The 12,918-nt window shown below is 41.7% G+C and overlaps 1 protein-coding gene across 1 annotated transcript in view; it reads left to right on the top strand.

The window, feature by feature from the left end:
- LOC112161168 (hippocalcin-like protein 1) overlaps positions 1-12,918 on the top strand; it is a 39,073-nt gene that overhangs the window by 21,357 nt on the left and 4,798 nt on the right. Inside the window, exons 2-3 of the mRNA XM_024296205.2 lie at positions 7,845-8,012; positions 12,129-12,410. Of these exons, the coding sequence (XP_024151973.1) occupies positions 7,917-8,012; positions 12,129-12,410 (378 nt within the window). The 5' untranslated portion in view covers positions 7,845-7,916. The remainder of the gene's footprint in view (positions 1-7,844; positions 8,013-12,128; positions 12,411-12,918) is intronic.

The following is a 12,918-nucleotide window of genomic DNA, read 5'->3' as shown; positions in this document are numbered from 1 at the left end:
GACTTTCTTGCATTGCTCAGTTGTAAATTATATAAGTGAAGTTTCTCTTTATAGATGTTATAATCTACCTGTAGTTTAGATTTCCGTCACCTGCGTTCAGATTTCCGACATTCTCGTTTTACGTTCTTTACCACAATGGAGTTTCTCCATGGAGATTTTTTCCTACCAGAGATCACCTTCACCTTACTAGGAGCAATGCTATCCATGATATTTGACATGTTGGAATTAAAGTTATTAACAAGTTCATTGACTGAATCCCCTGAGAGGGGAGAATCTGATTGAACATCTCACTAGTACTTTCAGTTATATACCGTTTTGTGATCTCCTCCCTCAAAACATTTGTGTGTACTGGAAACATTTGTGTGTACTGGAAACATTTGTGTGTACTGGAAAGCTTCACATTTATTCCATTTGCAATCCCAACATTGAGCATATTGGCATCAGATCTGCAGAACTTCCAAGCCAGCAAGACCAAGAGGCCCCATATGGTTTAAAGTGGGTAGAGAAAGTGGGCCCCAGTTTAGTTTGTCCACAGTTTCTGTGGGAGCCCCACTTGTGTTTGCCCACATTAGCTTAGGTGGGCACTCAGTGGGTTAGCTCGCAACGCTAACAAGCACCACTGTATCGGGGTAGCGAACTCTGCTTTTGCTAGCTCTGCAAGGTCTGCTGTATTGAGCTTTCAAACTCCCCTGTATCAAGCTAGCGAGCTCTGGTGAAGCAAAATCCGCTTTAGTGAGCTAGCAGGGTCTGCTGTTGCGAGCTAGCGAACTACACTGTATCAAGCTAGCGAGCTCTGCTTTTGCTAGCGCTGCTGTAGCGAGCTAGACTGCAGCAGACTAGTGAGCTCAGATGAATTGAGCTTCGAGCTCCACTGTAGCAAGCTGGCAAGCTAGCAAGCTCCGGTGTTCCGAGCAACAAGCTCCCTTGTATCAAGCTATTGAGCTCTGCTGCATCGAGCTAGTGAGCTTTGTTTTTCACTGAGTGTCCACTTAAACCAATGTGGGCAAACACAGGTGGGGCCCCCACAGACACTGTGGACAAACCGAATTGGGGTCAACATTTCCTGCTCACTTTTAAACCATATGGGGCCCACTTGGCTTTGCTGGCTGTGTTGTTGAATCACATTCAGAAACTCTTGGGGTTTCAGTTTCTTTAAGCAATTCTTCTAGCATAAAAATACATTTTCCTCCAAGGATTCACCGCACCGCGTGTCTCAAAGACACTTTTTTTTTCTGTGCCACTCTCGGCTAATTTTCCTCAAGAGTTTGAAGGACTCAGTGCTCACCATGCAGAAAGACACTTCAGCTTTTGCAGGGAAGAACAATCTACTATACGTTATTGTTCTGTCTTCTTGTTATTTTGAGCAGTTCTATTGACCTGTGATGGAAACCAATCGTGCAGCTGGTGAGGGCGTCCTGGTACGCTCTGAATCTGGGTTATGTCTATGGTTGGCAGGTAGGTGTGGACATAGTTTGATCTTTAAATTTTTGAGTAAATCTGAAGGGAGCACAGATTAAAACCACGTCAAAGATGCACTTCTTCCATCAGCACCACCGTCTGACGTTGAGATGTTGTGGATGTTTGTCCATCTTCAGCTGCTGGAGGTCTTCAGGAGCCACAGGTGGTTGTTTTGGACCCACGTGGAGCCTCAGGTCTGACAGTGGGGTCGGGATTGGAGCCGTCAGCAGCAGCTCGCTGGTGTCTTTTGGTGTGCAGAGCGCAGCAGAGCTTAAGGATTCTCATGCATAATCCTGCTCAGGCCATGAATTAGAATAACACACTCGCTAAAGGTCATAGAGCTGCACGGAGCAGATACTGAGCGCAGTGCGAGCAGAGCGCCAGGCGATGGGAGGAGGAAAAAGTGGCATCAATTATCCAGTAGCACCGCTCTCGTTTTGTTTCCTCTGCTCCTCCCTTCATCCTCTACGTTTCCTGCAGACATTTACTGCACGTTTCCTCTTCCTCGTTCAGCCAGTGAGAGGATGACTCTGGCTCCCATGATGCCCCTCCCACTGGAGGCGAAAGGGAGAACGCCCCCTCTTGCTCCTTCCTCCCCCAGCCTCTCTCAGGCAGGTCACTGCATAAACAGCGACATTCAAAATCCTGTTTTTCCCGTCAAAAGTGGGCGCAGAAACGCGTCAGTGAAACTCAGCAGGACAAATGTCATTCATGTCTGAATTGTTATTGTTGCCTAAAAATGTCAGGTATAATTTAGTGTTTGCGCTCGGCTGCACGTGGAGCGTGGAGCTGTTACATGTGAAGTGGTTAATAAATCTGTGCCGGCTGCAGCGAGAAGAAGAGCTTTCCTGTGTAAATATTTCATAAGGAGCTGCTGCTTCCACAGGGTTCTGGAAAAATATTGTATGAATATTACATGCATGATACCTGCCTGGATTCTGCTGCTGCACCTACGAGGAGGAAAGGTGGAGATTTCCCTGTACGCTGATGGACTCCCATCATCACAGGTTGTTATGGGCAACATCATCTCAGACACGTTACATAGTTGCATCTGGGGAAAGATTTCTTGCTTGTTTTGAGGAGATCTGTTAAGGAAGTAAAAGTGTACGATAATGTTAACATAATATCTGCATAACGACATAGAAAGGTAGAGATGAAGATTGAAAATGAGAAACATTTCTGCAGATAGTCTGTGTTTAGCTCTAAAATGAGGGCTGTGTATTTAAAAGGGTCTAGCGATACGATACATATCAGTATACACATTTTGTGAGTAATTTGGAGCTTAGCTAATATTCTAACTTTATTCTAGCTGTTCAGGCTGAATTATACATTTTAACATTTTTTTTGTGCAAATTTGGCATTTAGCTAATATTTCAGCTACATACCAGCTGTTTTGACTAATTTAAGTTTTTTTCATTATTTAGGCTACTTTGGAGCTAGCTAATATTTTAGCTTCATGCTAACTAGATTTGCTAAATTACACATTTTAGCATCTTTTTAGGTTAATTTAGGATTTAGCTTATATTTCATGCTAGGTGTTTTGACTAATTTAGTTTTTTTATGTTTTTAGGCTAATTTGGAGCCTAGCTAATATTGTAGCTTTATGTTAGCTGTTTTAGTTAAATTACACATTTTACCAGTTTTTTTTTTTAGGGTAATTTGGCATTTAGCTAATATTTCAGCTACATGCTAGCTGTTTTGGCTTTTTGGGTGTTTTGGCTAATTTTAGTTAGCTATCAGTTTCAGTGTTTTCAGCTATTAGCTTCAGCCATTTCAGTTATCAGTTTCACCATCTTCAGCTATTAGCACTAGCATCTTCAGTGGCCACATTCAGCCAACGACACTAGCATTATCACAGGTAATGCTATATATCTAGCTTTCAAAATGTTTTGGTATTATTTTAAATTTGGCTATGTGTGGCTTTCTGGGACAGCGTAAATGTTTACGTTTCGGCTGTGATTATTACACTTTTTCTGTTAGCCTACAAACCGACCCGGCCCCACATCAGAGAAGAAGACAGTTAGGTCCCCCTCACAGTTCCCGCAAGGGGGACCCCTGCTCTATAGAAGTCTATGAGATTTTGGCTTTTTGGAGCTAGCAGGTATTTCCTGTTTGGTCACTCAGTCCAGTTGTCATATACAGTCACACTTAGAGTGTCTCGCATTCACTGCATAGAATCACATGTGCAGAGGCTAACCACAAAAAAACCACAAAAATGAGCCACCACCTTTGTTTTTTAAGTAAATAAATGACTTTGTTCTAGTCCAGCAGTACACTGTTTAATGTTAGTCATATTTGCATCCATTGATGGGGTCTAAACATGAAGCTGAAAACAGAGGGGAGCTACCTGCCCAGTCCAGTACTTGTACACGACAAAGGAGTGAACATCCACCTCCAAATGGTTGTCTCCAGATCTTGTTGTTTTGGTGCAGCGGTGCTAAATGAAGCTTGAGTAAGTGGAACACAAACTCCATGTTTGCTTATAAATAATTAATTCAAATGATTTTTGCAGCATTTAAAATCAGTACAAGGATGGCTAAATGAAGCATTGTGAATTTGATAAAATCATTTTTTACCTGCACTCCTATCCAAATCAAACTGAACTCACTGACCGTGTTGTGATGACCTGTTGATGTCCTTCAGGATTTTGAACACGTCTGGACGACGGGCTGCAGTTCAGTCATTCACTGAGAGCTTTTTAAATCCCACTTCTCACAGCCAGGGGGCAGAGTGATTGATGATTTGTCAGATAATTCATTTCCTTAGGAAAGTTCTATGTTGATCTTAAAGATGCATGTTTCCTATTAAAAACTTTCTGTCAAAGTTGCTTTTTTTTGAGCAGATGTTCACGTTTGTTAGAAAAAGCCTCCAAGTGGCAGCAGCGTGTTAATGCGGCTCTAATGCTGCTTCCTGGCATTCTCTGAGGTCCAAATCGGAGCTCTTTTTCCCCGAAAGAAGGCAGATATCTGGTTATGTAAGGCGTGCGGCGCCGAGGGGAGCTCGACGCCGAGGACCCGCCCTCATTCTTATTTTTAACAACTCCAATAATGTCTTTTCTCTCCCAACTCATCAATCCTTCCTCTCCTCTCTCAGCCTCTGGTCTATTTGTCCTCGCCGTCCCTTTGATGAGCTTTCAGACTCGTATTGATCAGCAGCGTGAGGCGGGGGTGCTGAGAGGGTTCGCTTGATGGGACAATTTGGAAACAAATGACGTTTTAAAATGCTTTTTTAGGAAGGCTGACCTGTGCTTGTGTCTTCTTGATGTGCGGCTGCTTCAGAACGTTTGTCCGTCTGAAACCAGCAGGTTTATGAGGACCGGTGCATCACATGATGTTTATGTCATCATGACTGTTTCCCACAGAGGTTATGTTCTGTTTTCTGCTTCCTTCAGCTCTTCCTGTATCCAGAATCTGCACTTTTAGCCGTCACATTCTCTGCTTTGTGGATCTTTTTTATGTTTTTAAAATAATTGAGGTTTCCATCATCTGGTTCTCTCCTGACCTGTCCTCTGGACCCGCCTCCTTCATAGCTGAGGGCTGTAAATGCAGGAACTGGGGCAGCTCCTGGTTCCTGACCCAACTTCAGGTGTCTCTGTTTGAAGCATAACTGGGTCAATTAAGATTCAAACCTTAATGGAGTTTTCTCGAATCCTCCTTTTACATTCCTACGGAATTATTGGAATTTATTCAACAATTCTTTAAAAGTTTAGGAGGAAAAATGTCCAAATGCGCAAGAAAGTGGAAATATGTTGGTGATCTTAAGCACTCGAGTGCAAAAATATCAAATACTGCTGTTCAAATCTCCTCCCAGCCCTTCATTTGTTGTTCTTTAAAGGACTCTTATTTTGAAGGGACATTCTGTCAACTCCTCCACTGGAGAAGAAAATGGGACCTTTGTGTCGTTTTAATTTTAGGAGTGGAGTCAGGGGCAGATATGGGATGCCTGTCCACCTTTCTGTCTGTCTCCCTGCTTGTCTGCTTGTCTGTCTGTCTGTCTGTCTGTCTGTCTGTCTCACAGCAGTCATCAGTCTGAAGGTCAGTGACCTGCTCAGCAGCTCTGGAACACTAGAACAGATGTTTGCGCGGCGACTTACAGGCAGAGACGGATTAATGTTTGATGCTGCAGCAGTGAGGAAAAAGACGGTCTCAGACTGAAGCCAGCCTGCTGGTTTTGGGGGCCACACTGGGATTAACAGGAGTGTCTGAGAGTCTCCAGAGCTCCATGCAGGGATGAGAAGGAAAATCTGGAGATTTGAGGGAGAGTTCACAGAGAAATCAGAAGGACTAAGATTTGTTTGTGGCTCGTCTGATCCGTCTGTGAGGATTTTGAGAAGTAAATCTGGATGAAACAGCTTTAGATACAATTACTTAGTTTTTCTTTAATTCGTGGCTGAAATCGTGGCTGATTTCTGAAGTTGCAGAGACTTGAGTGGCATCTAAAAGTGTCAGTAGGTCTCATTCATGGAGCTCACAGCCCGAATCAGAGACGTTAGAACATCGTTACAGCAAACCCTTCATTGTTTGGTCCTGGAAAACCTTGAGACTGAAGGATCCAGGAAACAGAACTTTTCCTTTGGACTTTCCTTTGTCCTGGAGGAATTTTTAAATCTATTAAACTTGGATTGGATCCTCCTTAAAGATTCTGTGGAAAACAGTGTGAATAAAACCCGCTCATCCTCCATACATGCATATTTGACCAATCCAGCCCAGAAATGGAGAAACCACACGAGCAGCAGCCTTTCTGTAGCCTGGAAACCGGCAACCAGCATTCACTCCAACGCCTCTGGGACGGGCGGACATCAGTCTAATTTTATTAGCAGGTTTGCTGAGGCGGGCGAGCGTGTGGGTTTGGTGCTTCTGTTCATAAAGCTGCTGGAGAAAAACACCTGTTCCACCCACCTCTCATGAATCACAGACATGATCCACACAAACAGACCTGCACTCATTCACGTTCACATCCAACTCTTGTGTAGCTATGCTGGAGGTCAGTCAGTGTCGCTGCGTCGGTCCATGCCTCACAGATATGGGATGAGGACTCAAGCTCAATAGTAGTGAAGGTTTTCATCTGAAAACCTACTTTTAAGTTCTAATGATGAAACCCCGAGGGAAGCTCAGGAGCGTCTTCATGTCCACAAACAGAACGAACTCTGGATCAAACTGGGAGTGAATCAGATCAATGGAGATGGGAATTTTCAAAAAATAACTAATGTGGAAGAAAGGGGGAGGAGCTACATGATGGGATTTCTGTTGCTTATGAACACATGCAGTTTGCTGGGTGAAAATGAACCAGGTCAAATCAGGGGAGTCAAACTCAAACGCACAAGGGACCAAAACACGTCTTAGGTCACGGGCCGAACAGGATAAACATTTACTGAACACTCTAAAACGACATTTATAAACTTTAAACTGTAACTTTATGAACTAGATATACACTATTACCTGTGATAATGCTAGTGTGAATGCTGTAAGCTGAATTTGGCAGCTGAAGATGCTAGTGCTGAGAGCTGAAAATGATGAAAACGGTGAAGCTGATAGCCAGCTAAAATATTAGCTAAATGCCAAATTAACCTAACAAACAAAAAAAAAACTGAAGCTAAACTTAAAAATATCCTAAAAAACTGAAAAAAGCCTATATTAGCCAAACGGGTAAAATGTATAATTTAGCCAAAACAGCTAGCATAACCTAAAGTATTAGATAAGCCCCAAATTAGCCTAAATAACAGAAAAAAATCTAAATTAGCCAAAACAGCTTGTATCTAAAATATTAGCTAAACTCCCAAACAGCTTACACACTCACACAGAGAAACACTCTGAGTTTAAGCTGATTTGTTTTGTTTTTCAGACAATAAAAAGCGAAGTATTCTGCTTTCATGGCCTAATCTGATCACTCTGATCGACGGGCTGATGGGTGGAGCTGAGCTGGCGATTAGGAGATGCCAACGCCTCACGCCACGCCGCTGATCTCTGGGCTGGATGTGAGAGTGCAGTCAGGATTACCGCACGTTTGGCAGCCATGATGCTTCTGCTCCTGATAACCAGCATCTCGGCCTGTAACAGGACCAGCTGAATATAGTTTTTAGACTTTTCTATTCACTTCATTGCACACGCTCAGTTTCTGCAGAACTAAAGCTTTTGCATCCAGAATCTTCCACTCTTCAGTTTTTGGCCGTGGTGCAGCGGTAGAGCGGCTAACCTCTGATCAGAAGGTCACAGGTTTGGTGCCTGCTAATGTATCAACCCCCACATTGCTCCTGGTGGTTATAGGTTGACACCAGTGTTCTGCATCAGTGTGTGAATGTGTGACTGTAAACTACTTAGAAAAGCGCTATCCAAGTATACGCCCCTCACCATTTCTACTGTGGCTAACCTTCTGTCTCTGACCTGCAGGTGTGACGAGAGCCTTGGCTCGGGCTGAGAACATCATTGTTGTCGAGGAAACCGTGACGCCGTCCCACCACCATGGGGAAACAGAACAGCAAGCTACGGCCAGAGATGCTGCAGGACCTCCGGGAGAACACCGAGTTCTCCGACCACGAGCTGCAGGAGTGGTACAAGGTAGGGCGGAGCTCTGAATGCGGCGCCACAGGAGGGAGGAGCTTCTGAATGAAGTAGTGGGAGGAGCTGCAAGCTAACGCTAACTTTAGTCTATCTAAAGCCAAAACAGAGCTACACAGACGACACTGTCAGTACTGAAACCTGACCGTGTTTCAGTAACTAAATCCTTTAATGTGTCAGAGTGGATCCATGAAAACACAAGCCTGCTCTTGTAAATAAAGTCATGTGAGGTCCTTCTATACCAGAGGAAGACAACCTTTAACAGTAAAAGAGCCGTTTGGGCTCATTTTCTACTGATCTAAACCTAGAAGGAGCTGCATAGTCTTACTTTAGCCTTTAGGAAATTAGGATTTGTATTCATGACCTTCTTTTTTTATAATAAATAAGAATTATGTCTATTTTTTGGCATGAACAAAAGCAAAAATATTAAAAGAACCTAGAATCTCTCAAAATGTAATTAAAAATGTTTTTAAGGTTTGACAGAAGCTCAAATAACTTATTTTAAAAATAAAAGTTGCTCTGTCCCAAACAGGATCATCTCAGTTCAGCTAGTAACCAATGTTGTTCAGCATAAGTTAATATGTGCTTTTAACTCATAAAAGATCAAACTTTTTACCAAAGTTTCTCTTTGCATATAAAATCTGTTCATTCTGGAGGTAGAGTTGATCAAACAAGACGTCTTCAGGTCAACAGGATGTAAAAACCTACATAGTTTATCATCTATGTGAACCTCAGGCATCAATTTATACATTTAACTAATCTAAATTAAATAAATGATAATTAAGTAATCCTTACTTTAAAAAAAATGCTATTTTATTTTATTTTTTTATTTCATTTTTCCTCTCTTTGTCCTCAGCAGTCTTACTCTGCTGGGTTTTGTTATTTTAGTTTGGATCTTGGTAGTCTTAGTTTTCAGACTTTGTTTATTTGTTTTCTTTAGGTAGTTTTGTTAGGAGGAGCTGCTGACTCTGATGGTCGACATGTCTGGGTCAGCAGTCTCCATGAATTATTTTATGTTTGTCCAAAGATCCACCATGGAGAGATAAAAGAGACACATGAGGATCTGGAGCTACAGGTTACAGACTCCTGGACTATACCAAAAAAGATGCATGTTAGAATAATCTCTGATGCCAAATTAGAAGTGAACTTGGTTGTATTTCTGTCTCTGTACCCTGAGGTGGACTGTTGACCATCCCACAGTGTTCTCCAGCATTCACCCTATAATATGGGTGGAGTGATGAGGTTCATCCCCACTGTGACCTGTTCATGCAGACGCATCCCTGTGTAGTTTTTAGTCATTTTTGACAGTAAAAGTCAGAATGAGAACGGTTCATATAATTTAAATACCGTGCAGTGTACATCGTATAATAATAATAATTTCCTATGAGAGTCCTTGTGTCTTCTGGAGGGTCCTGGTCCTTGAGTCTGGAGGCGTCTCCGTCAGTGTCAGAGCGTCTACTCTCCCCTCTGCTCTGGACCAGTCCTTGAGATGATGAAGTACCACCACAGCCTGACCTCATCCTGCGTCAGCCCGATTATTCTCTCTGTCCTCGGCACAAAACGCTCCGCTCGTGTGAGGAAACAACTTCCTGCAGCATCAAAACTAACAGATGGAAAACATTCCACACATGAGCACAAACTTGCAAAAGGAAAAAGGGAAGAAGAACAAAGTGGTTTCTCTGGTTATGTAACTCAAATAACAGCAGAGTCTTCATCCTCAGACGGGATCATCTATTTACTCAACACATCGTACTATTTACTGACTCTGGTGGTATAGAATTTTATATCCCAATATAGTTTTTATAGATATAGATCACGATATAGTAACTCAAATAACTATACTTGAGAAATTTGAACGCTCTGTTTCTCATAAGAAATCAGAAGATTATTCAGATTTAAATATTTATTGCATATCATACTTTAAACATAACAGATGCACCGGAGGAACATGATGTAACTGGTATTTTCTTTAGACAACTTAGTAAAGTCATACATAAAACAAACTAAACTAAAATTTAAAGCTCATGTTTTTAAGTTTTAAAAAGAGAACATACAAAGAACAGAACACTAAACTGCTTAATCATTTCATTTAAAAACATTCATTCTTCAAATGGATTCTAATGTTTTTAAGTTTCACAGAATAAACATTAAATTAAAAAAGTTTGTGAACATCCTGTGAATAAGCTAGAAACTAACAGCAAGTTCTTTGAATTTCTTCTCATAGTTTAGATCAGGAGTGTCAAACTCAGTCACACAAGCGGCTAAAATCCAGAACACACCTGAGGTCGAACAGGATAAACATTTAATGAACACTCTAAAACTACATTTATAAACTTTGAAATTTTAACTTTATGAACTAGATACATAGCATTACCTGGGATAATACTAGTGTGAATGCTGAAGGATGAATTTGGCTGCTGAAGATGCTGAAATTGATAGCTAAAAACACTGAAGCTGATAGCCAGCTAAGATATCTAGCTCTACAATATATTCTGTCAAAATTCTACAAGTTAGAAATGAGCACAAGATAACATCAGGTCATTAATGACAATAAAATACAATGATCTGGAGGGCCGGATAGAATCACGCGGAGGGCCGGATCCGGCCCCAGGGCCTTGACTTTGACACGTGTGGTGCAGACTTGCTGCTGTGCAGTTCTTAGCTTTGTTGTTTTTGAGGAGAATTATCGGTTATTTCAGTCAGTGACTGAGCATGCTCAGTGGTGCTGCTTCAGGCGATACAAAGGTTGATATTATTTCCAGTTTTAGAAGCAACATGCTTTCTGCACCATTTGCAGAGAATGTTACTCTGTTTTCGTCAGATTTTAAATGACTGTAATACCTCCATACAAGGGACAAATTTTGGTTGTTAAGAGCCAACTATCATGTTTTAAAATGATCCTGTTATACATTAACAAGTATTCCCTTTTTAATGATCTTTAAATTAAAAATCATCATCTTTTATTGTACAGATTTCTGCTGAAATAGCCCCTAAACCACTACATTGTTCCAGTCTTAGGATTTCCCTAAGCTTTTTCTGCTTAGGTTTTCTTCCAAACTGCAATCGACAGCATTAAGTATTGTTTAACTCTGCTGTCCACGCTTCAGTCTGATCATTGCAGCAGCGGCTGTGGAAGTTAAACCCCCCACCCCTCTGACCCCCGGTCACTGACGGTGATCGCGTCATTCCAGATTAACGGCTGGAAATGTGACATGGATTCCACAGGATGTTGAGCAGCTTGAGGCTTCACAGAGTTTATGGAGCTTGTCTTTCATTCAAGGATTTATTGGTTGTAAATCTGAACTCCGGTCGGAAAGTTTCGCTAAACACTGATGTTCTCTCCCAGCCCAGAAAATGTCACAGGAGAAAGTTTCAGCCAGAGTTTGGCCGTGTGGATTCTCACCCTTCACTTTGTGAAAACTTTGAAACATCACTGCAGCTGTCATATCTCTGATCCTAAAGGTCAGAAAAAGAACAGGAGATTTTTCTTTTTGCCAGACCAGAATGACTTCTACCTCTGTGATCTGTAAGCAGATTTAACTAGAAAGTGCTGGTGTGAAGGCTTTTTGACCAAAGTAGTCGCTGAAGATGCTGAAGCTTTATACTGAAAATGGTGACACAATTTATTTTAATTGCAGAAGTAATTTGCTGAAAATGCAAAAGCTATTTACAAAATGTTAAATTTGCTAAAAGACAGAAATTTTCGTTAAAGAACTTTGAAAGAGTGCTGAAGTTGACTTAAATTTCTGAAGAATTTGTAGTAAAATTGCTTAAAAATTCAGAATACATGCCAATTTTGCAAAAATATTTATTGTATTGCTCAAATATGAGCTGAACTCCAAATTAGCCTAAGAAAACCTTAACAGAGTCCAAATTAACTAAAAAAGCTAGCTCGCTAACTCCAAAACAGCAGAAATGTGCCGAAGAACGTAGAGAAAGCAGCAGGAGAATGGCTAGTATGCATTCACACAAAAAACAAACGTTCTTCTGTCTGCTCGACAAACAAAGATCCTCCTGGATCTTCCTGGTGTGTTGAGTTGATGTCGTTTCTCCTAAAGGATAAGGAATGTAAACCTCAACACAAAAATGAATGAAACTGTCATGTTTTTGTCTCAGGGCTTCCTGAAGGATTGTCCCAGTGGAACCTTGAATGTGGAGGAGTTCAAGAAAATATACGCCAATTTCTTCCCATACGGAGATGCCTCCAAGTTTGCAGAGCACGTCTTCCGAACTTTTGATACCAACGGCGACGGGACGATAGACTTCCGGGAGTTCATCATCGCCTTGAGCGTGACGTCACGCGGGAAGCTGGAGCAGAAGCTGAAATGGGCCTTCAGCATGTATGACCTGGATGGAAACGGGTACATCAGCCGTGAGGAGATGCTGGAGATCGTACAGGTGAGCGGTGGGAGGGCCTTCACCTTTCATACCTTCAGGGCCGCAGACCCCTACTGGTTTAAACGTGGGTTTATTTGTGATCCCTCAAAGGACAGAATAGTTTGTTTTGGGGGCAAGATTGGTGGAAGTTTTAATGTAATGAAGTGAAAAACAGAAGCTCCATCAGATTTTACCGGTGATTGCTTTTATTGATGTAGCCGCTGGTTGTATCTGAAGTTTGTTAAAACAGAGGCGTTCAAAGTGAGCGGCTCCACCTTTCAGTGTAGGAGGCGTGAGAAGCTGCAGGACTTCCCTTCTCCATGGGGGGACCCGGCTGCAGACGAGTGTCAGTTAAGGCTTAAGGCAATGTAATCCCTGTTATTGTTTGGTCCTTGATCAAATCTAACTTTAGTTTACAAACATTATTAATACTTTGTTTATTCATACTTTGGTACTTTTTCTGTCTTCTTACTTAGATTTCATTTGCCAGTTTGTGAATGAATATTTTCATCTTTATCAATATCCTTTG

This window comes from Oryzias melastigma, linkage group LG11 (assembly GCF_002922805.2).
Source record: "Oryzias melastigma strain HK-1 linkage group LG11, ASM292280v2, whole genome shotgun sequence".
NCBI lineage: Eukaryota > Metazoa > Chordata > Actinopteri > Beloniformes > Adrianichthyidae > Oryzias > Oryzias melastigma.
This window is presented reverse-complemented; position numbering and strand designations above follow the sequence as displayed.